The sequence below is a fragment of the Lissotriton vulgaris genome, chromosome 3_1 (genome assembly GCF_964263255.1).
Source record: "Lissotriton vulgaris chromosome 3_1, aLisVul1.2, whole genome shotgun sequence".
NCBI classification, from domain to species: domain Eukaryota; kingdom Metazoa; phylum Chordata; class Amphibia; order Caudata; family Salamandridae; genus Lissotriton; species Lissotriton vulgaris.
The window spans coordinates 1,027,944,282-1,027,972,101 of record NC_141689.1 but is presented as its reverse complement, the minus strand read 5'-3'; the positions used below and the strand labels follow the sequence as shown (position 1 = coordinate 1,027,972,101).

Genomic DNA, 27,820 nt, shown 5'->3' with positions numbered 1-27,820 from the left:
CATCGTAGAACGGGTAAGATGCAATCTTCCCAGATTGGTCGGAATGATAGAAACCACGTGGTATTCAAATTTCTTAAACTAGTCAATCCCAGTATTTGTATCATGCGCTCACGACACTTCATTGCCAGGAGGGTGTTCTCCAAGGTGATCTGCGTGTCGATGGGGACTGGGTTTGCCATAACGGACCAGAAGGAGCAAAAATAGTATTCCTGCTACGAGTCCCAAAGTGAGAGGCAGGCAGCCAAACACATAGTGCACGAATTTTGGAAAAATGCCTAGGACTGCTTCAAAGGGTGCTAACAGTCCCGAAAAAATAGTCTTAAATACATGTAAAATACCACTCTTATCAGAAATGTTCAAGATACGACCTAACATTTCTGAGAAATGTACAGGGCAGTTTGTAGTCAATAGGGTGTGTATCTCTGCAGAAGTCTTTGCGACTTGCAGGTCATACGTCTCTTTGGCCGAGGTCAGTGGCACAGTTTTTTTGTAAAATAATGGCTTTCATTCTGCTTAAAGTATCAATTTCTATAGAAGAGATGTTTGGTGAAGGCCATAATGGCGACTCCCAGTCTGTCTTAGTTTTAGGAAATAATACTTGCATGCAGCAAGTGACCCTGGCTGACACAGTTACGATATAGATGGATGATTGCAACATGCCACAGCAGCTGTGATCATTCAACATAACGTAACTTCCATTAGAAAGCTGCCTACAAATTGGATCAATCACTGCAGCTCGAGAACCTTGCAGGTGGCAGGATAAGTTGTTTGAGGAACCATAGCAGGCCCCGTGTAAATTAATACATTGACATAGGAGTGAACAGCTTAGTGTTTTTCCGCGATTTGTACCACTAAGAAACACTTCTTTTACCCCACTGTAACATTTGTGTGTTTAAGGTAAATCCCAGAATGTCTTGATGTATTCTTTACCCAGCCTTTCATATACGCCTGCTGGTATATGTTTTAAACAATACTGAAAATGGAAAATTGTAACAGGCAGAGTGATTGTACCGTGAATTATCCATTCTGTTGCTGGTTTCTCAGAAACCGTTAATGGTAATCTTTCCAGTTTTTCAATGCTCAGCACCGTGTAGTCTGCTCCCCTCTGTGCCAGTGTGATTTGTTTATCTGTAAGGTTAAATTCAGAAAACAATGACGTGGTGTTGATTAGACGCCAAGACACATAGCCGGAACGAACGTTTTGTAACCTCCAGCCCAAAAGCATTATAGAACGCAATTGTGACTGACCATGTTGTAACATGACCAGGTCCTGTTCCATTATGTCTATTGGGAGGGGTCCCAGTAAAGAGAAAACAATAACCAGAAATATATAAACAATCAAACAGACATAGCTTGAAACCACATTGTTTTATTCACAAATGTGGTGATATCTTGCATATAATATGCTAATTCACATTAATTAGTCTGTGACTATTTACAGTGCCCCAAAGGTGGGAGAGGGAAGAGGAGGTGTGGTTGTGTTGGGAGTTGAGTGAAGGAGAACGGTTCATAGGTGACAGTAAAATCAACAAATAAGACTTATTTCACAAAGTTACATGTTAATGTACACAAAACCGGACCAACAGGTTCATATGAATTATTTTTCAAAAGTCATACTCCAGATGTACAGTAAATGAGAACAATGGGGTGCGGAGTTGACAGCAAAGAACAATATGTTGTCGACGTTTCGACCCTCGTGTGCGCAGATATGGGTATTAATCTTGCTGTGGGGTCTTCCTCAGGACGGGGGAGAAGGGGACACGTGACCTATTTGGTGTACAAATGTACATGTGTTACTACAATGGGAAAGAAATTCACCATAAATTACTCAAAAATAGCAGTGCACACCATACATATCTTGGAAGTGACTGAAGGTCAAAAGGGTTTCCCGCCCAGTGGGATGCGACTATGTCGTAAAAATCAACTTAAACATATGTTGGTATACCTAGAGCGCTATTAATGCGTCCAATTAATGTATTATTATATATTCCTAGATCACTACATGGTGGAGAGAAGGAGCGGTCTGAACATAGGTCAAAACACACAGGAGTGGACCATCAGCGATACAATGAGAGCTACTAATAAATTAAGCACACATACTAACAATCCCGGACTTGATGCATGGGTCGAGGGTGTTGGAAAACTCGCAGATTGTTGCTTGGTAGTTAAATTATGTCAAGAAAAGGGGAAATTTAAGACTTACCACATCAGTGGCGTGCTCCGGACCCGAATGGATAAGGGTTCAGGGTAAGTATCTAGAGTGAATCTGTAATTGAAATTATACACTTCTTGTAGTTCAGAGAATGCTACAAAGTATAATGCAAGACTAGCCAGACAGTGGAAAACTCACCGAGATCTCACTCGGAAGCGCCGTGTATTCTGATTTTACAGGGTCCGATATTTCGTCAGAGGTACGGTTGCTCTAAACAAATGAAGAGCGTGGGCAGGCGTTAGAGATTGATGTTAAATGCTGCAATAGTTGCAACCATGCGCAGTCCATTCGGGTCCGGAGCACGCCACTGATGTGGTAAGTCTTAAATTTCCCCTTTTCTTGACATAATTTAACTACCAAGCAACAATCTGCGAGTTTTCCAACACCCTCGACCCATGCATCAAGTCCGGGATTGTTAGTATGTGTGCTTAATTTATTAGTAGCTCTCATTGTATCGCTGATGGTCCACTCCTGTGTGTTTTGACCTATGTTCAGACCGCTCCTTCTCTCCACCATGTAGTGATCTAGGAATATATAATAATACATTAATTGGACGCATTAATAGCGCTCTAGGTATACCAACATATGTTTAAGTTGATTTTTACGACATAGTCGCATCCCACTGGGCGGGAAACCCTTTTGACCTTCAGTCACTTCCAAGATATGTATGGTGTGCACTGCTATTTTTGAGTAATTTATGGTGAATTTCTTTCCCATTGTAGTAACACATGTACATTTGTACACCAAATAGGTCACGTGTCCCCTTCTCCCCCGTCCTGAGGAAGACCCCACAGCAAGATTAATACCCATATCTGCGCACACGAGGGTCGAAACGTCGACAACATATTGTTCTTTGCTGTCAACTCCGCACCCCATTGTTCTCATTTACTGTACATCTGGAGTATGACTTTTGAAAAATAATTCATATGAACCTGTTGGTCCGGTTTTGTGTACATTAACATGTAACTTTGTGAAATAAGTCTTATTTGTTGATTTTACTGTCACCTATGAACCCTTCTCCTTCACTCAACTCCCAACACAACCACACCTCCTCTTCCCTCTCCCACCTTTGGGGCACTGTAAATAGTCACAGACTAATTAATGTGAATTAGCATATTATATGCAAGATATCACCACATTTGTGAATAAAACAATGTGGTTTCAAGCTATGTCTGTTTGATTGTTTATATATTTCTGGTTATTGTTTTCTCTTTACTGGGACCCCTCCCAATACTTCAATTGATAACCCAGGTCCCCGTAACCTTATCTGGGTACAACCCCCCTACTAATATCCCATTATGTCTATGGCAGAAGATATTATGCTGTCGCTGTCCAAAGAATAAATTCTGGATGACAGAGTTGTTAACCCATTGTCAACTACAGAGAGAGATTTCTCTAAATTAATACGATCAATTTCTCGTATTCGTTCTGCAGTCTCTGCTTGCATAGTTTTCCATGCTTCATTATAAATGGCATAAATTCCGGCGTATATATAAAACGTTTATGACTCGGTTTAGTAGGTTCTTTTAATAAGTCCCTCAGATCAACGCCATCTTTAAGTAAAGAGAAGTGTTGTTTCACTTCCTTTAGTGTAGATTTTTTTAGCCACTCAAGGAACATTTTTTCCCACACTGTATGATCTTACTATCCCTGGGTGTTGTCTCTGGACATATCTTGGATCTGGCCTAGTGAATGTGAACCCTTGTGTCTTATTCAGGAATCTATCTTGACAGTTGTTTGTGTCTGTGGGCCAGATTAACAATTTTTTCCAATCAGGATCTGTTCTGAAGAAAAATAGTATGTACGTCGACCACCCCTTCTGTAGTGTTATTACTATCAGGTGAAGGTGTAGGTTTGTTTCAATCTTTTATCTTAGCTAATCCAAAACAAGATGTCTGTTGAACAGTGTCATTCAAAAACATTATTTGTTCTGGGATAATGCAGGCTCTAAATAAAGCTTCTAATCCCTGCACCTGCCAGTCTTTTTGTGCCCCATACAGTTTTTGTCTCAATGTTGTCTTTCCAAAAGTCAAGGCCTTAAGTAGACAACTGAGCATAAAACGCAGTTGAATGCATTTGCTTAGTATTGGTCAGCATACTTTTCATACCAGTCTTATTTATATTTTTAAAGTAAAATGTTTCTGGATTTGAAACATTAAAACCTGAAAAGTATGGAAATTTGTCATAAAATGTTTTTGATCTACCCTTTGGTGGCGTAGGACAATGTTCCCATTGCTTAAATTTCAGTACATTTCTAGGGTTTGTAGATTTATGCAAGAAATGATGACCATAGTGATTATAACAGTTCATCTGTTCATAATCCGATGAACCTTTTAAATATTCATGATTTGTAAATTTTGAAGACATTTCGAAGTCTGACATCATATTATTAACAGTCTCAAAGTCCCAATCATCAGAAAAGGTGCTGGGTGAAACAAAGTCACTCAAGGAAACCTTGAATTGGTGTAGAATCTTCAACAGCTCTGCAGGACCAAAGATGTCATAATTAGTTCTGTCCCAAGCTATACCACCAGGTATAGGAACGGCTGAGATGTTCACTGATGACAAGTCTCTTTGTTCACAATGGGATGATTTGTGTGGCTTGAGGAGTAAGTTGATGTTCTTACTTGCTGTGTCCTTTGTACTATATCTTCCATTGATCAGCATTCCCAAGGTAAATACCAGAGTCTTCGAAGGTGATCAATCTCTCAGTTTGAACCTCTTGGATTGTAGCCAGATTCGGGCGTCTGCTACATCTTTGGAGTCCACTTGGCCTACTACTTATGATTGGCCACATGATGTGGTTTGACCAGGTCGATGGATACGAACCTGTTCTCCTTTCTTGTAGCAAGGGGCGGCAGTAACACTGTTCTTGATTCATGGATTGCTAGCACAGGTACTGGTTGTCTGTAAGAAGGCCCAAATTCCTTCTTGTCCGCGATCTTTTCTCTGACCAGATCCCCAATTTTTGGAATCCAGGCAGGCCTTGCTGGGATGGGTGGTTTCTCTGCAGTGATCGTTCGCTTCAGGAATACGTTGCTTTGACTTTTTCTTATTTCATTTAAGTCCTGCAAAACAGTCGAACGGTCTTTGATATCAAAAGGTTTTTGTTCTACCACTGAAGTGTGACGATCAAGGTCCTGGACAATCACTCTAGTTCCAAAAAGGATTTCATGTGGAGTGATTCCCCCTAAAGAACTTCTTGGCAGATTGTTAAGACTACGTTGGACACTAATTAGATGTTTGACCCACCCGTCACCCGAGTCGAATACCCTAGCCTTTATAGATTGCTTTATGTCCCTGTTTTTTCTCTCCACAACCGAATTTCCCTCAGGATGGAATGGAATAGAATACCGCAATGCAACACCCAGATTGGCCATGGCCTCCTTGTAAGCTTTTGAGATAAACGCAGGACCCTGGTCAGAATGTAGCATGCCGATTGCGTATGAGCCAATAAAGACTCGCAAATCTTTTGTAACAGTTCAGCGCTGGGGCCAAATTCAAATGAATCTTGAGCACAAATCCACTGCAACCATGATATATTTCATCCCTCATTAAGGGACCGCAGTGATCCAGGTAAACGCAAGCTAATGGTTTGTCTGAAATCAATAAGGGTGTCTGCGCAAGACGTTTCACTGTAGAGACTTTCATCTTTTGGCAGAATTCACATTCCAAAACATAGTTTCTGGTTTGTTTCGTCATGCATGGCCACCACTATCTCTGTTTTAATAATGATACTGTAGCGGAAACAAGTGAAAAGCCATTTGGTAATGTTTTACCACTGTCTTTGCTTGAAGCATTAGGCTCTGCGCATTGGAATAATATTTCCTATAGATTAGACGTAGGACTGAGGTCGACTGGGTCTCTATCAAATATATTACACTTAATAATGAGTGCCAGCTAGCTCAGAGGTCACTAGAAACCTTCTCGAATTCACAAGAAGGGATTAGTTTCTGACAACCGCATAAACATGACAACTTTGTTTCCCAAGAATAAGAAATATATCTCTAGAGTCGCGGAAACAATAGATAAGTATTTCACTCAGTCAATCGTGCATGCTTCGTTTCTACAGAGTTGCAGAGAAATAGAGAGACGGGCGTTTTCAATAAAAGGTTTATTGAACAGTCTTCTTTCTCATGTAAGAAAAGTGAACTGCTACAATCGTAATGCAGACTGCAAAGTATAATGCGTACAGTGACAAAAATATTATAAAATAATACTGTAAGAGCATTGTATGGTTTCTAAGCCATATAAAAAAACACATAAATAACAATGACTAAAAATACTTAACTGGTGGTTCTAAAATACGCCTACTCCAATGTACCTAATCTAGGTCTAGTACTCAGGAAGAAGTAAGTATTGTGTAGCATAGGGTTAGTTTTCTTTGCCAAGAATCTATCTAAGATTTCTCTAGGTTCTAATCAGCTCCATACCTTGGTTTAGAATGAAGGAGGTCTAGTATCTCTGTCTCGGGACTCGATTTCCCAACACCCCGCAAGGGGAGCTTGGAAACACTGGAGCTGGATTCTCGGCGAGAGAAAGGCAGCCTCTTGATCAGTGCGTCAGCTGAAGGGTCGGCTTCCTTCGGCACTTGCTGTAGCGAGCTGCGTCGGGCAAGTAGATAGTCGAACTGCTCCGAACCACCGTGTCTTGCTACAGAAAGTGAAGGTATTTTTATACCTTGAAGGTGTCTAGGAATGCCATAGTTTGACGTAAAGTCGGGCATAATAATGTCAGAAAGAACACCTAGGGAATAGTCGTTCTTTGCAAAGTACATGAGTTCTTGCACAAATCAATATTCAAGCAAGGGGAAGTTCCCTAACTGCTTACGCCGATTTTCCAAGAAATCGTTGTGGCGTTTGGTACGGGTGGAAGTAGCCATGCCTCTATTTAGTCTGCATGGGCTGTGTCTAAATAAGGGCTTGAGTTCTATGCCTATATTAGGGCAATGTGAATTGTACCTATATAAGGGCATGAATCGGGAAAATTCACTCAGAGACCAAAAATGCCACACAACAACTCCGCACCTATGTAACTGGCTTCCTTGGTGTAGGTATCCTGGTTCCTGGGGTATCCACGGGTGAGGTGACTTTCCGACCTTCCTTGTTCCGTGGGGTTTCTTCAGAGTCCACTGGGAAAGGTCCGTCTTCAAAACTGTAACTTCAACTTTCCTGTTGACGTCTATGGAGTGTGCTGCTGTTTTCATTATGCACACAGAGTCCGTGGGGATTCCTGGGTATTTACCTTGGGTGGTTCCTTGTGTCCCCCGCTCTTCTGAGTTTCCTGGACCAAGTCTCGACTTCCACCGCACTTCGCAATCCCTTTTTGTAGTATACGGTTTGGTCTCCCCCTGGAGACCACCGTGTATTGTGCTCACTTACCTGTTTGCAATTGAAGTATTGTGTGTATTTGTGTTGATATGTTTGAGTAGAAGATATGCCAATATGTTGTGTAATACACAAGACATTTGTATATATACACACTGTGTGATTCTTTTACGTTTAACCTACACTACATGATTAGATCTGGTAAAATCAAGCTGCTTAACACTCCTTATTGACTAAGCCTGAAATCTACCACTTAGAGAGTTTCTATGGTTGTTGAAAACCACTAAAATCACCATAAGAGTAGTCTGGATTAGTGCAAGGTGCTTCACTGAAACACGTGTGGACCATGTACTAAGCCAGCCTCCTACACCCACCTAAAGACAATAACCTGCAGCTTGTCCAGTGGGAGTGCATCCTGGCCTCTCATGGCCACGCTGGCATACATCACAGTCAGAAGCAGTTTAAAGAAGATAACAACAAGCAATGGCTGGAAAGAGGGGTATCCAACTTTTTTGCAAGGATGCTGTGTATTAAGGCATTCCCTTTCTTAACACCTTGGCTGCTATGGCTTTGCCCGTCCTGTGCTGAAAAACCTTGGAAAGCAACATTTCATGACAAGCTCAGCTCGTCATGAGCACAGCTCCAGTGTGCCTCATGACGAGCTGAGCTCGTCATGAGCATGGAAGGGGTTAATGATGTATTGCTTTTGGTGGGAAAAAAGGCCTTTATTATCCAGACACAGCACGGGGTATTTATAACAGTTTACCTGTTTTAGAGTAGTGTCCTCTGGGAAGATCCCGGCTGGCCACACCGGTTGATTGCTAATAGTCAGTTTTTGTTTTGTTTACCTCAAGGGTGTTGGTTTGGACATGGGATTTCAATTCATTACCTAGCCTTTTAAACCCTACTTTAGTCATAATGAACAGTAAAATATCATCCGCGTAGGACAAGTGGGAAAGAAGGAGTGATCCCAGGGTGTGGGATGAGAGTTTTCCTGGTCTATCTCGGACAATAAATCTGAATAGATTCATGAAGTGAGGTGATGCACCAGCACGCATCACTGTGTAAGCTCCTTGGAAGGTTGGTATCCTCCTATGTAAATTGTGCCATTACCAATTTTGACTATGATCCTAGTTTCGGAGTATAGCTGTTGATAGCAGCATTTGGGAGATTATCCATTTCTTGAATTTATTCAGAGCATCCCATGGTCGACGCAGTCAAATGCTGCTTTGAAATGAAACAAAGCAGAGGTGTAATTTCTTCCTTGTTTGTTTGCACTGGTCAAAGGAAGCTGCTTGGATGTTTGTTATGGTGCCAAGTACTTTCCTGAAAGGTTTACAGGTATCACATTGTTCGCGTCCGACCAGTTATTGGGGTCAGCCAATATTAGAAAGGCATAGTGTTTATCCTCCAAATTCAGGAGTGCTATGAGTCTGTAGTTGGCCCTATGTCCTTCTTTAAAGACTGGCTTTATGATGGAGCCACATCAACTTTCTGGGATGGCGCCACTTGAATGAACCTCTTTATACAGGACTGATAACCTCATTCTGGGGGAACATGCTAGCTTTAAGGATGGCATTTAGAATGCCATTCAGCCCCAGAGCTTCATCACTGCATCTGGAGATGATGATTTTTTCTACTTCAGATGGTGAGTGGAGGTCACATTACCCCGCTAACAGGTGCAGTTGGCTTGCGTCTCCTTCGTTGAACCCATAACTCCGAGCTCTGTCTCTCCAGAGCATGACGAAGAGATGAGCAAAGCGGAGGACACGTCAGAGAACAGCGCAGTTGAGGATCGAGCAAAGGAATCGCCCAGCAGGAGCAGCGTTGGGAAGCCATGAAGAGAGCCAGAAGACGGTGCACCCAACACCTGAGAGATTGGGGAGAGTCCGCCCAGAGCCACTGCTATCCAGTCCAGCAGTCCTGAGGGGAAAGAGGATGCTGTGACTCTCTCTGCCACGACCCTGAAGGGCCGTGGCCTCAGGCAAGGGCCAATTTTTGCATTACTTCTCCATAGGGAGGTATTGGAGAGAGTAACAGCGACACCCACTCACTTTACTGTTAGACCACAGCGCACAATCACTGGGGTGCCTACTAGGCGATGGTAAACCTAGATCCTTATCTCATCACCATCACACATGGCATACACAGCTCCTTACACCCTCCTCACCTCTGGTCTTCACCAGACAGATCAATCAGTTTCCGATGGTGCCCCAAATCCTTTCTGCACTTTTCAGCACTTTCTCTCTCTCTCCCCCCCCCCCCCCCCCCCCCCCCCCCCCCCCCCGAGTCGTGGCTGAGTTAGGTCGGGTCAGTGGCCGGTTGCATGTCCTGGTGGGTTTTGCCAGCTTTTCTGGCTGGGTTGGCTGATTGTACAGATTGGTGCAGGGCAGAGCAGTAGCTGGCAGCTGCAGCCCCCGGTACTTCACAAGCTCCGTGTCAAGCTCCTTTATTCTGGCTTTGTCTGGGTCCTACCCTCTCTCTCCGGTGCTGGGGGCCAGGTTTTTCACTGCTGCTGGGAAAGAGGGGGGGTTTCAGGGGGGCAGATGAGTGAGCTGGTGCCGTAACAGAGTCAAGAGCTGGCGACCCGCAGCAGCGAGCAGGGACTGCTCACATCACTCGATGCTCATTGCTCATGAAATCATGTCTAGGTTCTGTCTCTTGACATTTCAATACACTGTAACGGAATGACAGTCAGAAGATGATGGAAAAATAATACTTTAGGTGGTTTATAAATTAATGAGGAGCATGTCCAATAACATTTCTAACGCTTCAGGGATATTAGTGCTCCAATGAGTGCTCCATTGTGGCTAGGAGATTACTTCCGAAAACATATCAAAGACTTACAGCCAATGTAATAGATAACAGCTTTGACGGAGTCCGTCGATCTTATTTTTACCCACACGCCTGCTGCATTTTGTTCTACCTTCAAAAATTCCGTTTGAAAAACAAGCACAGCAATAACATAAGAAATACTAGAATACTTAAAAAACTAGGTGTTACTATCTCATGACTATTTCTTTCTTACCTCTTCTCCTGTCTTGCTTTCGTCTGTTCTTCCTGTCTTATTGCCTGTATCATAACAGACTCAAAGCCCCCAGTTGTGGTACCTGCTAAACTGCGAGATGTGGATCGTCTCCGGGTTGAAGTACATGTTGTCACTTTCTCATCTTCTAGGCCATACCGGCCTTTGGATGTTACGAAAATTGCTGTTTTTTCTCTTAAAGGTCTATGGAAAAGAATTGAAAATTACTGCTTGGGATTACAAAGATTTCTTAATCATTGATAAATCTTAAACCTATAAATATAATAAAGTACTTTATAATTAATGATCCATCATATTTAAAACAAATTAGATGATTCACTGAAAATCAAACAGCAGACAAAATACAACTACTTAATGAGCAAAAACATTTCAATAAATCTATGATGTAGCATTCATTTTTGTACCAATAAAAGAAATGCCAGATGTATGGAAAAATCCATAAGGTAAATGTAGGAAGCTGGGTCTGCATGTACTATACCAAAGTAAGGTATAGTATGCACAGAGTCCAGGGATCCCCGTGGGTATAGCAGAGGCTGAATTAGATAATCAGCTGTATTTGTGGTAGTGTGGTCGAGCAGTTCGGCTTATCAGGATTGTGTGTTAAGCATTTATTCAATTCACTCAATCAAGGCTGATTTCACACACTGATAGACAGAATCCAGACCAATTAGGTAAGTATAAAGAAAGGCATACTATTAGTTTATTTCTAGAACCAAGGAGGACTTGGTACAGGTAAGTACTTAGTGCCTTCAAATGCACGACTGTTCAAGGAAATGCGGTTCTTCTTGAAATATTAACAGTTACAGGTTGATACCACTTTTCAGAAAACTTGCCATTACACAAATACTTTTTGATTGCTTTCGGATTATGTTACAATAGCGCTCACTTTCCCCCTTATATTAGCAGTTCTACATAGAACACTTTCAAGACCCAAAATCTCCATGTGTCCCTGTGGGAGGTAAAATGGTTACTGAACTCGGAGGTAAGTACTGGACTAACGAAGTTGAGGTTTTGGGGTTAGGACCAAGGTTCCCCAAGGTCCAAGTGGAGACACGAGTCGCACCACCAGCGGCTCTGGGGCTGCCGTGTAAAGAGGTCCAACGTTAGCCAGCAGGCTAAAGGGGTCTTTGGTTGGGGTCTGCTGGCAAGCAGGAGACTTGGGTGTGGAACCAAAGCTCCTAAGGTTACGCTTGGCACTGCAGGGGCCCACGACCCAAGAACTGCACAGCCAGCGGCACAGAGGTGGCTGGGTGCAGGAAGTAAAGCAGATGTCGCGGTCCCTGGGCTTCTCAGTGGAGACCGTCTGTTTCAGAAAGCCGGAGGCTTGATCGGAGGGACTTCTTGGAGGCAACCAACAACTGGGAAGGCAACTGGGAATCTGGGAGGATGCTTGGACACAGTCTGATGGGCCACCCATGGCCAGGAAGGCGTTGAGGGCTAGGAAGTCTTCAGCGTTGGTTTCCTTAAGCTGCGATCAGTCACGGTCAGTGTCAGTCAGACAGATGCGGTCGGACATCTTGGACCGCTTCGGTGAAGGGAGTAGTTGTCTTACCGACTTCAGTCACGGTCTGGGGACCCTTAAAGTTATGGCAGAAGGCTTAGTTTCGAAGCTTGTAGGAGGTCATGGGTCACTGGATCACAACTTAGGATCGCCAGGGGGACCTCTTTGGAGTATGGGGCCACTCGACCTCAGGCCGTGGCGGCCGGGTGCAGAGTGGTGCAGGTTCACGGAGTCTGGACTCTGACGGTTAGTCGTTGGAGTAAGCAAATTCGGTGATCACTGGAGACAGAGCCTGTTATTTGAGTGCAGGGTAGGTCCTCCCATGTTACCTTTTACAAGGGGCTTCCCTGTGGCCAGGGATGTGCCAATTGTGGATACAAAGGTACAATTTCGGGAATGAACAGAGGCCCTGGGAACCTTATTAGCAGGGACCCAGGGCACATCAAGTTGGGTTGCATCAGATGTCTGGCAAAAATAGGTGGCAACTATGCAATTTGCCAAACCCAGCAGCGAAACAACAGACATCCCACCCTCCCAAGACCTCTGCAACAAACTCAACACCTTATTCCACCTCAAGCTTAAGAGCTCTACGACAACTTTGAAAACCAAGACAACCGCACCACTCCTGCTCTTCCCCCAGACAACGCCACCAGACAACCCTGCTCAACTGGACCCTTCTAACGGCAGAAGTCACCTTGAAGACTATGAAAACCGCCTCCTTCCCCAATGACTGGAAACACGCCAAAGCCACCGCCCTCCTGAAGAAACCCTTAGCGGACTAGACAGACCTCAAAAACTTCAGGTCCATCTCAGATTCCTTTCGCAGACAAAGAAATCAAAAAGGCAGTCAACACCCAGCTAACAAACTTCATCGAGCTAATCTGAATTCCTCAGCAACCACACCACTAAGACCGCCCTTCTCACCGCCACCGACATCTGGTCCCTCCTCGACCAGGGCAAAACAGCAACCCACATCCTCCTGGACCTCTCGGCTGCATTCGACACAGTCTCCCACCGCACCCTAGCCACCAGACTCCAAGATGCGGGCATCCGCGACAAGACTCTCGACTTGATGTGCTCATTCCTCACCGTCTCATACGTTACCACCCAGCTTACCCTCTCCCTAACCAACGAAACCACGATACCAAACAATTTCCAATAAGGGATGAAAGCAGTCGCCACCTGGATGAAGAACAGCTGCCTGAAACTCAGCTCTCAGAAAACAGAAGCACTGATCCTTGGCTCCGCCCCTTTCGCATGGGATGAATCCTAGTGGCCCTGCTCTCAGAAATCCCCCCACCCAGACGGACCAAGCACAATATCTTCGATTCCTACTAGACTCATCGCTCACAATGAGCCACCGGACCAACTCAGTACCATCGACCTGCTTCAACACCCCCTGCATGCTTCGAAAGACTTTCAGATGGATCCCATCCGAATCCAGAAAAACTGTCATGCACTCTCTCATCAGCAGCAGACTGGACTGCAGCAACGCTCTGCGCCGGATTTAACAAGAAACTCCTTCACAGACTACGGACCATCCGGAACGCCACAGCCAGACTGATCCTCGCCATCCCCTGACGCAGCTACATCACCCAACAACTCTGCGATCTCCACTGGCTCCCAGTTGAAAGAAGAATAACCTTCAAACTCCTCATCCATACATACAAGGCCCTTCACAACAAAGGATCAACATACCTGAATTACTGCCTCTCCTCCACACATTCAGAAGACACTTCCCATCAGCCGACCTCTTTCTGGCCACCATCCCACACATCTACAAGGCCAGAAAAGGAGGAAGTTCCTTCTCTTACGTCGCAACCAAGGCCTGGAACAACCTCCCCCCTTCACCTCCGGCAATTCCCTACACTGCACAAGTTCAGGAAGGACCTCAAGACCAGGCTCTTCGGATGACCCCAACACTCAATGGAGTCACTGCCCTCCCCACACCTCCCCCACCAGAGTCTTGGGACCCTCGCAGGTGAGTAGCTGAGCTTTACCAACTCTGATAGATTGAAAGGGGACTTTCCTACAGTAAACATAAAAGGTAATGCTTATTATTCCATCCAATTAGTAAGTGGAATAAAATCTAAATACTGAATAACAGATTCTTCAGGAATATAACAATAGATATCTATCCCAAACTGGCCCTTGCCCAGCTCAATATGTATCAGCAATTGGCTGAAGGAACTTAGCGATGCAAATTTGCATCCTTGAAACTGGTAGGTGAACATTTATTTGTATTTTTAGGCACAAAGATATTTAACCTCTGATGAAACATTGAATTATATTCAGCCGGGTGACTTCATCAAAATTTAAATCCTGATTTACAGAAGCAAGTCAATGTTTACTTGGTATATGACAATCTCCAAACAGAACGTTGTATCAAAGCACTGATAACGTGAGTTCTGTTGGACAACCAGCTATCTTAATCTGTACTGGAAGGAGCAAACTCACCTCAAGGAATCATCACAATCCACGTTGGGGTTAATCACTAAAGCAAACAAATACACCAGAGCTCAAACCACTGGCAGATATGGCAATAATCAGGGAGCCCTAACTTAGAAGAAATGTTTAAAGTATTTATGCAGTAATAAAGGTGAAATGCAAAACAATAAAAATCCCGAAACAAAGAGTAAAACTAAATACACAAATGACAAAAATCCAGTAAGGGGAACTGGAGATTTGCATTTTTCAAATTTCAATTTGAAAGAACACCAAGAAGAGGAAAGTGCCAATGATGTTCAAAAATTGAGGTAGAACAGGTCCTAGGCGCAATTTGATGCGGACAGTAATGGAGCGTGAGTCAGATAGACTAACAAGGTTCATCCTGGTCAAAGCTTTTACCTTCTGGCCTTAATCCTTTAGTCTCAATCAACCACAGGGTACACTTCAAAAGGCCTCAATACATCAGAGGAGGCACTTATAGACTCAAAGATTGGCAGGCAGAGGCAAAGGAAGGGTCCAGTTGGCATTGGTCCGCTTAACAGTTGCGGGAAAAGGCCTCTTGTAGCTAGTTGTGTCCCTGTAGCTTTGACAGGAGGTCACCCTAATGACCCTTGGAGCCCCCTTCTTTGGCCTGGGTACAGGAGAGAGAGCAGTTCCAGTCTTCTAGGCTCTTTTCAGGTCTCAGACCACATGTTTAGTCCTCCTCTGATCTTCCACAGGTCCAGGAGTGTTCCAAAGGATGACTGTAGGTGCCACATTTATGCCTGGCATGAGCTATTGGGTGGGAATGACCCCTGCAGACTGGCCTCATCAATGGGGTAAAGGTTCCCATGGCTAACCTTACCAGTTTTGGAAATTTTCAATGCTTGAAGTGTTCAGCAACACTAAACTTGGGCTCCAAGAGCATGGTGTGTGTGTGTGTGGGGGCGGGAAGTAATCTTACTGTCTCCAGCATCGAACACTGAAATCCAGTTTTAAGCAGTCCCTGCTCCTCAGAGACACATTTGGTAAAACAAATCTGAGCTTTCAGTAATCGGACATCAGATACTCACTGATTGTTTTGGCATTCTGTTTCCATCCTTTAAAGTTTGGTCCAAATTTTACATGTGAACCTAGAAGACATGCCAAACAGGCTGCAACACTGTAAGGTCAACATAGGCCCACTGTGATTGGGGCCAGTTTGGCTAACAAGACAAAATGAGGGCCCTGCCCAAGTTTCAGCTAACACTTGCCTGTGATAGAGGTGCCTCTTTGAAAGACGTCTGTCCCAAATCACTTTGTCAATCAGGATCCTCCCAGCCTCATATGTATATTCTATTGGGTTCACATGGGTCAAATTTGCCCATTTAGGTCAGTCGATTGTTTGCTCCTGGAAGCAGTTCACACTTCACCAAAGGGGAGCAGTCATCTGCCAGGTGACAGTTTAAGGTAATGAAAGGCCTTAGAAAATGTTAGGCAAGCAAATGGTAAGTTATCTAAAGTGCCTCTTCTGTAACAGTTACACAAAATTAGGCTGAACCATTAAAATTGATTTTGGGCAACTCCTGACAAAAGTCCTTGAAATATTTCTTTAGATGTCACCTAGGTGGAGATAATATTTGCTAAGCTTAATAATGTAGCCCAATGCTTTTCTATGGAATGGCTAACCTTGCTACAGTGAAATACCCTCTTTTGCTTTTTCACTGTATGGACAAGTTTAACAATAAACCTTTAAATGTACTACTATTAAATATCATGCACCCTGTCGTAATGGGCAATAAGTTATACTTAGGGGTGATAGACTCTGGCCCACCAACCCTGTTCAAGGACCCACACATTGCAGCAACCACTGGAGTTTGTGGTAGGACTGACACTAAGAAAAAATATGAGGGGAAAAAAGGCACTGGCAAACCAATAGGTCTGACCTATGCAAAATCTAGTAACTGTCACTTTTTTGTTTTTTACCCAAGTTGTGCAGCAATGCGGCTGCTATGCAGCATGGCTGAAAGTAAAAACAAAATAAGGCAGTCAATACTACTCTCATCATAGCGCTCTTTTTCCCTACTTTCCGCGATGTTGCACAGCAGAGAAACATCAGCAAAGCAAATAGATCTTGCATAGGAGACCTATTGGCTTTGCCAATGCTTTCTCTATGCTTTCTCTATCTGAACCAGTGATTTTTCTGCTCTCATTGTGAACTTCACTTTTGAGGCTTGAAACCTAATGAGAGTTTGCAGCGGTTATAGTTATTGTACGGACTGAGAATGTTAGAGGTCCAACCTCAAACCCCACACCCAAAAAACATCCCAAACAAGCATTGGCAAAGCCAATAGATCTCTGCAATGCCCAAAATGTTGGCCTCTTAATGTGAATGTCTTTTAGGCTTGTCGTTTAGCAGTACATCTGCTGTAAAGCAAGGCTGAAAGTTACTGAAAGCCCAGAATCACAGGATGTTGAGTAGACAGCAAGCCTCTTCGCCACCATCTTGAGTTTATTGCCCTACCTCTCCTAACACAAAAAAGCGCTTTGAGGTGTCCTGCGCTGGCCATATCATAACGCTTTTTTCAGTGACTTTCAGCCATGCTGAACAGCAGATGTGCTGCAAGACAACATGGCTAAAATGGCTAACATTCATCATTTGTATTGAGAATGGCTAAAATATATTCACATTGACATGGCCAAGAGCTCAGGCATTGCGGAGCTCGACTGGCTTTGCCAATGCTTGTTCAGTGTTGACTGGGTCGTGATGAACAAAAATGGAAATTATGGTGAGAAACGGTTGAGCTTTGAAGTAAGCAAGGAAGTGGCGTTACGGCCAGAGCTGCCGACACAGGAACTAGGGAACCAGGTTTGCATCTTGGGGTCAGCTGAACAATTTGTGATTTTGATCAAAATCACTTACGCTTCCCCTTGTCTATGACAATGAATGTGTCAATGTTTAATGTAACTGGTGAGCACTTAAAGCACTCCAATAGCATCCGCTGGTGTTAGCGCTACGACAAGATGAAGGATGGAACAAGTGCTCCAATACTATCAGATTGTGCAAAACAAAATAAACAACTAGTGTTCATGTTTTAACAACTTTTTAGGAAAAGCATTCATTTATGTATACCTGCATGTATTTTAGTAGTATGTGTACAAGGAAGATGGCTTGAAAACACAAGTACTCCTACGGAGTGCTAGAAAACAAAGACAAAAACAGCTCCGTACACCGCGAGCAGTGTAAGGAGACATGTACTTGGTCTGTGCGCTATGGGAAGGCCAAAAAAAAAAGGCATGATACCCACATACCATGACAAATGGATCAAACAAAATGAGAGCAAATCTGAAGTTTACCAATGGAAGGAGATGGGCAGATAGAACACAACGTGTCTCTTCGAGACAGTCCATGCACTGTCTAGCCGAGACCTAAAGAAGGCATTTCACTACCAAAACAGAGAAAAGAACTCAAATGCCCTTGGCAAGAGGTTTTATTTGTATTGCACCCTTACTTGTATAAATATATAAACCGAAGACAATCTCCGATTTGCTCTCATGATAGGTAACCCATGACACTTGAGCCTCAACACTGCGCAGAAGAATGTTGTTCGACTTGGCCCTTTCTGCAGGGTCATCCCCAAACCTTTTGATTTGCCCTTCACTTTGTTCCTGGCTTTGTTTCTATTACCCAGAGGACACTACTAACTATCGCTAAAATACCTGTGCTCTCTTCTTAAAGCATGGTAACATTGACTTTTACCCAACTGGCATATTTAATTTTCTTTTAAGTCCCTAGTAAGGTGGCACTACATGTGCACAGGGCCTGTAAATTAAATGCTACTAGTCGGTTTGCAGCACTGAAAGTGCAACCCATTTAATCAGCCCTTTAAACATGTCTCAGGCCTGCTATTCCAGAGCCAGTGGGTGCAGTTTAAACTGCCATGTCAACTTGGCAAAATAAACCTTTTGCCAGGAACAAACCTTCCTTACAATATACATGTCACCCCTAAGGTAGGCCCTGAAAAAGCCCCAAGGACAGGGTGCAGTGTATTTAAAAAGTTGGACATGTACATTTAAGTTCTACATGTCCTGGCAGTGAAAAACTCAAATTCGTTTTTCACTACTGCAAGGCTGACATTGGAGTCACCTTGTAAAATTTTATAAGTGTAATTTCCAAATGGGAACGGATGACCAGATTATGTTTGGTATCTTTGGAATCACAATTTAAAATCCTAACTTCTGGTTAAGTAAGATTTTAAATTACAATTTTGAAAATGACTCATTTAGAAAGTTGGTAGGTACCTGCACCCTGTCTCTGGTTATACAATTGGATGTAGTTGACAGTAGAGGTTTGCATTCCTTTTTGACAGCCCCACACACTGGGAGCTTGGGTGCGACTGGATGGGCTATCACTGGCAGGGTGGAAGGCATGAATGGGGCAGACTAACCTCTGTAGTCAGTTTGGAGCCAGGGAAGGAATGGCATCTGTGCCCTTCAAAGGCATGCTTCCTTCAGAAGTGTCTCCTTCGCCCCACTTCAATGGGACAGCTGTGTATAAAAGAAGGACCTCAGACACCAGCTATTCAGTACACTTCTGGACCTGTGGATACTCTGCGAGGAAGAAGGACTGCTGTACTGCTACAAGGTCTACTGGACTGCTGCCTTAAAGGAACTGCTGATCTGCTGTGCTGATCTGCTGCCCTCTTGCCTGAGGATGAACAACTGGTCCTGCAACTTAATCTTGAACCCAGGATCCCAAAGTGACTCAAAGGGCTGGTCTACTGGCCTCCTGATCTGAGCGTCAGTGACATGCAAGGCTCCCAAACAGCTCCTGGACCCGTCTTCAATATGTTTCAATCCCCCAATGGGACTTCTCAGGAACTGGACCCTTGGTGTGGCCCACTCGCTCTTGAAATCAAGCTTTTTTGCTCTTTGTTACTACGATTGGGCCTGTTCACTCTAGAAATATGCAGCTTACACTGAAATCCAAAGTGAGCCACCACCAGCTTGTCTCTGCACAGTAGCATCCACAGCCCATGGGAGACCTCCAACGCAAAGCTCCAGTCCGTGACGCCCGGCCTCCTCTTTGCACCACGCAGACAACTGCCTGCAATGTAATCCTTGCTCCTTGCGACCCTCTCCTAATGTGAATTGGCCTCTTGACACAAAGCTTGAGAAGGTGAAACTTCAGCTGGCCTAATCTGGAACAGTGTCCAACCTGTGCTCCATCTCGGCCGGTGTGAGCTTTTGACTTTCGCCCAGTCAGGTGTGAGCAGATGGCCGTGGTTGGCGCTTTGTGCTTTAACACGCTACATTTAATCAATGAATCAGATTCTTGTAGAACGCAACTACTTACCAGTTAGCGTCTTACAGTGCTGTGGTGAGGAGGAGGGACCTGAAGTTTATTTTTGCCACTACGGTTCAACTGATTGGATTATTGTGATTTTGGTCTTGTAATATTTATTAAATTTTTCTCTATCTTTCTGACCTAGTGTGGAATGTTTATGTATTGAAGTTTTACACATTGCTTCTAAGTTAAGCGTGACTGACTATATACCAAGCTACCAGGGGGTGAGCAAAGGATAATTTGGGGTTTGCTTTGCCTTACCCGGACTAGGATTTTGATTGCTGCTTGACCAGTGCTCACATCCCAATCAACCAGCACCCTAATTTCGCACAAATAAATTAATTCCACTGAAGAATCAGTCAAAATATCTGTAGCCTGGGTGCATATCAGGCACAAAGAACATGCTTTAGTTTGAATTTATTTTCACTTTCAATGGTTACAAACACACAAGAACATTTTACAATTGAAGAAATATTCTTTGAAGACTGGGAGGGGGAGGGGCAGGGAGAATGGGTATGTTGTTGGTGGAGACAAAACATCAGAGTAATGGCAGTCCAGATCACAGTGAGCACGAGTCATGATGCAACAAAGAGCTGCCAAGTGGATGAAAGAAGACTCTTTAGGTCTATACACAATTTTTTTCAAAATACTAGATTAACAAAATAAAATACTACATGAATTAACAACTTGTCAAAATGGTTGGTCGATGTTTGGTGCACAGAGAATCCAACATTCCTGAAGCATGAAAATGCATACAAAGTGGTGGCGCTCATTTTGGCTGACTGTGAGAGCACTGCACACGAGGACAGACTTGTGAGCTAACAATAAACAAACTCAACTTTATGGCACTCGGGAAAAGAGTTACCACAATAAAGGCAGCAAGGATAACCAAATAAGATTTATTTATAACAGTGTGGAGGAAAATAAAGGAAATTAAGTGAGACAAAAACAAAACAAAAATAATAACGCACAACGAAAAATGGAAACTTGAAACAAAAGAAAGTAGACAAGAAGATGTATAGAATGAATGCAGTGAAATAAAGTAAAAAACAATAAAGAAAACGGGCAAAAGGTGCAGATAACTGGAACTGCCTTTACCACTGTGGTAATGCCTGCACTGCATTCTGTTTGTTGTACATGCCATTGACTTCCTGGTACCGTGGCCAGATGAAAGGCAGAAATGTGCCGACTGCTTTCCTATTCTTTCCCAACCCTCGAAACATGAAAGACCTTTGTGGCTTAACAGGACAAATTCACACCACTCTAGCCCAGCTAGCTGGAGCTAGAAGGTAGGAGAACAAATCTTACATGAGCGTCGAACTGAGGACTTGCACAAGGAGTAGCAGACGCCATCTGTTCGATTAACAACCCGACAACAAACAGTAGTAAATTATCAGCTTGTCAGAATGTGCTCCAACTCGTGTACAGAAGTGCCGGCTTCTGTTAGATCTGGACGGGGGCACAAGAAGCAATAAGGAGGGGAAAACAAGCATTAGGAAAGCCAATAGGTTTTGCCTATGCAAGCTCTATTGGCTTCGTCAATGTTTTAGACACGTTGCATAGCTGCAGGCCTGTGACAGAGCTTTTTGTCTTTACTTTAAACCATGTTGCACAGGAGCTCACGGTACTGACGGACAAGGGAGGGGGCAGCAGTGGCGCATGAGGAATTGGGAAGGACAATGAAACGGCAAAAAAAGCCCTGTGACGCAGCCAGCACTGACTGCGTTTTAGCTGCTTTTTTAGGTCTCGGCTAGCGTAGGCTGCACTTGCGCAATCTCGCTGGCGAGATTTTATGTTTCTTAGTATGGGGCTTAAACCCGCCCCTCTTCTCCATTGGCTGGCTTCCTAAACGGAGGCCAGCCATTGGAGAAGAGGTTTGTCTTTCCATTTAAGCCCCGTCTTTTTCGGATTGAGGGGTGTATTTTCTCGTTTCTTTCTCTCCTCTTCCCATTGGCTGGAATTTTACATTCCAGCCAATGGGAAGAGGAGAGAAAGAAAAACACGCCCCCCAGTCTGAAAATGACGGGGCGTTTCTCCGAGCCAAATTCTGCTTGACCTCGGAGAAACATAGTGGTGTCATGGCGTGCACTGCTTTTTTTGTCACATATTTGCCTGCATATGCACACAAGTTTCAAGTTTATTTTATTTAGCATAGTTACTTAAAACCGTTGCTACAAAATATCTCATTGCACATTAAAAACTGGTAAAAATACTTTATAACCAAATTATATTTACAGTACATGAAAAGCAAGCAAATATTATAGCAGCGTTAGTCCTTTTCCTTATCTGCTATTTGGTTGTTCGGACCTTCGCATTTTCTTCTGCACTTGTGATAATAAAAATTACAAAGCGACAGTTAAGCTGCGTGTCCTCGGGTGCAAAACATGCTAACACAGCTTGTCTCCGTGTGCGAATGCCTCTCTGGTTAAGAAGTGGTTTTAGAAGCCATCTCCTTTCCTCTGTTAGCTCTTTACATGTGCAGAGGAGATGCAGCATATCTTCTTGCATTGTCCCACATAAGAGGCATTTGGGATCAGATTGGATTTTCAGCCAGTGTGGAAAGTGCTTTGTGCATGGCAACAAGCCTAATCTGTATTTCAAAAATAAAATTTTTGTATGTTTGGCAAAACCCAAAGCTAGATACTTTTGTGCCCCCAGAGAGGATTAGATACTCAGAATCATCCTACCATGCGACCTCCTTGCTAGAGCTGCCTTATCTTCAATCCAAGATTCAGTTCGTATTATTTTCTTTGTTGATATTTTAAGGAGGTGATGACTTGTGGGTGTTGCCCAAAGTTCAGTAAGACCCAGCGTTGCCACACTTGTTGCTAAATATTTTGCTGCTGGTGATGACTCTTTCTGTTGTAGCTCAGTCCACAAGTGCCAATTTAGGGTACCAGGTTCGGATTTCCTTACTTTGTCCCAAAAGATGACTATCGCACCTTTCCTTGCAATGGTCTGTTTTTGCACGCCAAACTCGAGCCTAATTTGCGCTGGTGAGACTCGTGCTGGTAATCCAAACATTTTTCTGTATACTTTTGCAACCACAACATCCAAGAGCTTCGAGTCCCTCCCCCTCTGTGCCTCGCTCCCATAGGTTATTGTGGGTAGAAGTTGTGCTCGTATGACTTCGACCAAAGGCGCGAGTGAGGGGTCCGTCAGTCTGGAGTTGAGGTTCCTCATTGAGGCTGCTAAGGCCATGCCTTTCCTTTTGATTGTGTCTCCCTGGGTTACAAAGTGCCCGCCTTTATCAATGATCACCCCCCAAATATTTATACTCGTTGTCTGAATCTATTTGAATCTTATCCCAAAGCCAGACAGGTGTTTTCTTAAAATTCTTTTTAATTGTCATGGTTTTTGTTTTTTCCAAGTTGATGTTTAGGTCATTAGCCTCAGAGTATTGAAACGTAATGTCAAGAAGACGCTGTAGACCCACTTTCGTTTGGCTGATTAATACAAGATCGTCAGCGTAGAGTAGGCATGGTAATGTTAGGTTCACAATCTTTGGAGAATGCGAGTTGCTTGTATTTAGTAACGGAATCAAGTCTGCTAAAAACAGATTAAATAGCGTTGGGGCCAGTACGCAGCCTTGCTTGACACCTTTTGTTGTTGGGATTTTCCTCGAAAGTGTTGACCCGTCAACGAGCTTTATTTGCACCCAGGTTTCAGTGTGCAAATTAACAGGTTTAGTAAAGCCTGGGGAATGCCCCAACCTGCCAGTTTCAACCAAAGTTTATGTCAGTTTACGTGCTCAAAAGCTGCCCGATAATCGATGAATCTCAAATGTAGTGGAGTTCTTGTGCTCTCAGCCTTATCAATTAACAGAGCCATTGTTGTTATGTTTGTTGTGGTCCCAACAGATTTAGAAAAGCCGTTTGGTTTAGGGGGATGATTGAATTGTCTTCCACCTAGAGTTGAAGTTTGTCTAGTAGCGTCTCAGCAAAGTATTTTGCCTCCTTGTTCAGAAGGGCAACTAACCGGTAGTTCTTAGGTTGAGTCTTGTCACCTGATGTAAAGATTGGAGAAATTACCGAGGTCCACCATGATGGAGGAAGCCGGCCTGTTCTTATCTCCCGGAACAGAGGACTAAGTGCCTTCGCCCACCATTCCGTATCTTGTTTGTAATGCACAGGTGGGATTCCTTTTGGCCCCGGTGCCCCTTCTTGCCTTCCCTTCTTAATGTATTTATTGATTTTGTGTAATCGATTAAAGGAGTAAGTCCCCGTGATTCTCCTTCAGTGAGTTCCTATGGAGTTACATTTCCCTCATTCGATTGACGATTCGAAATCCTCGACTGCCGGGCATAGTCCATGTTAGTTTCAGCTTGCAGTACGTTGTTCCCTTGATGAAAAGGATTTCCAAGGAAAGTGGCCCAGTCTTCCTCAGATATGTTTGAAGACAGACCTTCATGCATTGGATGAGTGAATCTTTTTATTGTTTCCCAGAATCTTGCACCGTTTTTCAACTTGGCATCCGCATGTAATTTCGCCCATAAGATATTCTCTTGGTCATGCCTAGCTTCCCAAATTACTTGCTATAGGTGTAGTTTCTGCTGTCGTAGTTCAGCTAGTTTTATGATGTCAGTTGGATACTGTCGCATCCGCCGTAAAGAGTAATTGATATTCTTTTTAATGGATTTGATCTTGCTCTTTTGTGGCATGGTGAAATTGGTGGGGCCCTGCTTTGGTTTAGATTTAATTGGGGCAGAGAAAGAGGTTATCAAGGCATGTGTATAATTTGTCCATTTCTCGGTTTCGTTGTCCCCTTCCCGTGATTCAAATAAGAGTTTAGCAGCTTCCAGAAAGTTATCTTGTGTTGCTAGCGTGAATTTTATTTTTCTAAAGTTAGTAGTAGCAGTAGTTCCTGGTAAGCCTTTCCATTTCATTGATCTTAAGATGTTTGTGTGCAATATAAGTTCATGGGGACAATGATCGTTATCTAATTTGTCACCCATATTGAATGAGAAGATTTCTTTAAAGAGAGTTAGGGATACAAAAGTATAGTCCAGCGTTGAACTTTTTTTCCCGAGATTGATGGGTGAATACAGGAGATATATTACCTGTGGTTCTGCCATTTGCTGCTCGCAGCATAAGATGTTCGAGATTCTCTATAAGAAGTTGACCAACTTTTGATGGAACTGTTGTTGAGTTGGTTCTGTTGCGGAATGTTCCATAACTGGTTAAGTAAAAATACTTCTTCCGCTTTAGATGGTCCAAGTAGATGTAAATTGAAGTCTCCTGTCAATATCATGTCTGGTGTATTAACATGACTCATACAAGACTCTACAATGTTGACTTATTACTTTGCTTCTTTAGTTTTCCTGTTAGGGTGTATATATGTATTTATTATTACTATCTCGTTGTGTCTATTCCCAGGTCCCCCCTTTATAGAGGAGATTTTGATAGCAATGGATATCGGTGTAGTTAAGGCCACTAGATGGACAAAATTTGCGCAGGTGTTACATGCGTAGGTCACCAGGCCACCCTCCAGATGTCCAAATTTTGCTTTCTTGAGAGCCAGAGCATAAAACCGTAAATATCCTTGTATATGTGGTGGGTCCGTCATCCATGTCTCCTGGAAAGCGATGATGTGGAATGACATTAGATAATTAATGAAGGCATGGTCTGGCGACTTGCCCGTTGATGTTCCAGGAGCATATCCGTAATAAGTTTGTATCACCTTCTAAGATATTATACCTGCCGTTCTGTCATCTTGATGTTCCTTGGTTGGAAATTATCCTCATGCGCCATCCCGAGTCTTCTTGACAGAGGCCTTGATGAAGATGAAAATGATGATGTCTGCCTTTGTCCTGTGACTGGCTCAAGCTGACCGACGAGGGTCCCCTTGCCCCTCTCAATATTGACTTTGGGGAATATCGTTCTGTCAGCCGACTATCTCTTTGGCTCTGTAATAATGGTGCTGGATAACCAGGTGATGTAATTATTTTTATTTTTATGCCCCAATTTTCAAATGTCGAGGCTTCCAATAAAATTCTTTGTGCAATACATTCTGACCTCCATATTGTCTGTGTAATCTCACTCTCCCTAGGGTCTCCATGACTGATGAACTCTACTGAAACCAGGTCCGTTGAGTTTACCTCCATTAATGAGGGTATATGTGAGAATAAGCGGAGAATATTCCCATGATTTAGTATGTCGTGCCCCCCTCTCGATCTATAGGCTACATATGCACACCTGCACAGACACACTAAGTCGCTTTTCCACCCCTTGTCCTGTTTCCTGTGCCGTTTCTCTCCCACCCTCACTGCCTCCGCAGATACTTTATGGTATCGTCTGTAGAAACGGGGTGGCGAGGATGGAATGTTCCGTCTCGTCCGTGCGTGTGAGTGAGTGAGTGTTAATTTATTTCAGCAAGCCGAATCTAAAGCAGTCGCCGTGATCTGCTTCTAATGTAGGTCACCCCCGTTCTAATGAGCAGCGCTGCGCTGGGATCGGGGGGCCGGGACACCTGAAGCGCGGCTGCAGCCTCCGAACTGGGCTCCGTCGCTACTTTCTCCATTGCCGCCAGCCTTGCCAGTGGATTGCAAATCTGAGCTAAAAATGAGAAACGCTCTACCTGCATCATTCCTTTAACCCTTGCGGCCTCCTGAAGCGCGGCTGCAGCCTCCGAACTGGGCTCCGTCGCCACTTTCTCCATCGCCGCCAGCCTTGCCAGTGGATTGCAAATCTGAGCTAAAAATGAGTGGAAATGTTCTGCCTGCATCATTCCTTTAACCTTTGCGGCCTCGGATGGCTCAATGATAGCCATGCAAGAGACTCAGAGCGGGCAGAGGGGCGGCTGATGCCAGGCAGCGCACTGTGCCCAGAACTGGCCGGGAGCATGGAGGGGTGAGAGTCGCGAGGGCATCCGGGGGTCGAGGGACACCTAGGGGTGTCCTCAGGGAATGGCGAAGGGTCTGACCCTTTATGAGCGGTGATGGGCTGGGTAAAGACTGGCTTTGGGGTGGGCGGAAGTCTAATGTGGGTTGTATGCACGTGTGCACGATTTTTATGCCATCTACCTGTACATTTTAAATGCCCATTTTCATATGGAGCTCAGTTGAGTCGATGTACTTGTTCCCAAGTCTTCCTTATGTATACACTGGGGAAGGTGAGATAAATTGCTTTGCCCAGGAAAGCAGAGTTTGATCACTGGGGGCAGAAGTGCGTTGGGAAGGAAGTTGACAATGTAGCCAGCAGACTGCTTCATCCTCACCTGTGGCCTCACAGCTCACGGGCCGGACCCTCCTCTGCCGGCTACACGTCACGGGAGGGCTTTGTATGCCACGAGGTGTGCACACGTCTCGACCTCAGAGTTTAAGCAATTTTGAAGGAAGCACAATTAACACCACTGTTATAATGTTTGTTGTCTCAACGTTTCACTGCCCCGCGAGATTGTAGAGAGCAGAGACAGGCGTGCATTCGGATGCCCCATATTTCGACATTATAAACACATGAAATGCCGCCTTCGTCTTTCCGGAATCGATTTCATATGAATGTGCTTGTTGGACCTGGCCTTACAGGGCTAGTCCATGTTTCTGCAGCCTTTTCATCGTATGCAGAGGTGAAACGATATTTTGCCGCCTAAAAGATGACACTGTCATCAGATCATGGAGACCCATCTAGGACAGTCGCCCGATGATGACGTCACAGTCCTGCACAGGATTCTCTACATCAGGAACCATCAGTTATGGCGTCATTTGGTATGAGGAGCCCCTAAGGCCGTCGCCCAGTGATGACATCACTGGGCCTGTGTCTCGTGCACGGACAGGGGTGGACTCGGTTGTATGGGGTGCTTTGAACTTTTGTTTTGACATTTCCCTGTTGTAGATAGTCCTTCTTCTAGGCAGGATGTTTGCCTGTTGTAAACCCGGCAGGGCTGGGTTAGCCTTTAATCCCTCAGCAGTAAAATACTGTGTAGCCTGGTTCCTATGCTTCGAGCCTTTGCTGGCTCTTGGAATTATGCTCTGGGGCTCTGTGTA

At 44.1% G+C, this 27,820-nt stretch overlaps 1 protein-coding gene across 1 annotated transcript in view; it reads right to left on the bottom strand.

Annotated features, from left to right (window-relative positions):
- BRD10 (bromodomain containing 10) overlaps positions 1 to 27,820 on the bottom strand; it is a 481,106-nt gene that overhangs the window by 296,947 nt on the left and 156,339 nt on the right. The window contains exon 2 of the mRNA XM_086961417.1: positions 10,568 to 10,768. Coding sequence (XP_086817543.1) covers positions 10,568 to 10,768 — 201 coding nt within the window. The remainder of the gene's footprint in view (positions 1 to 10,567; positions 10,769 to 27,820) is intronic.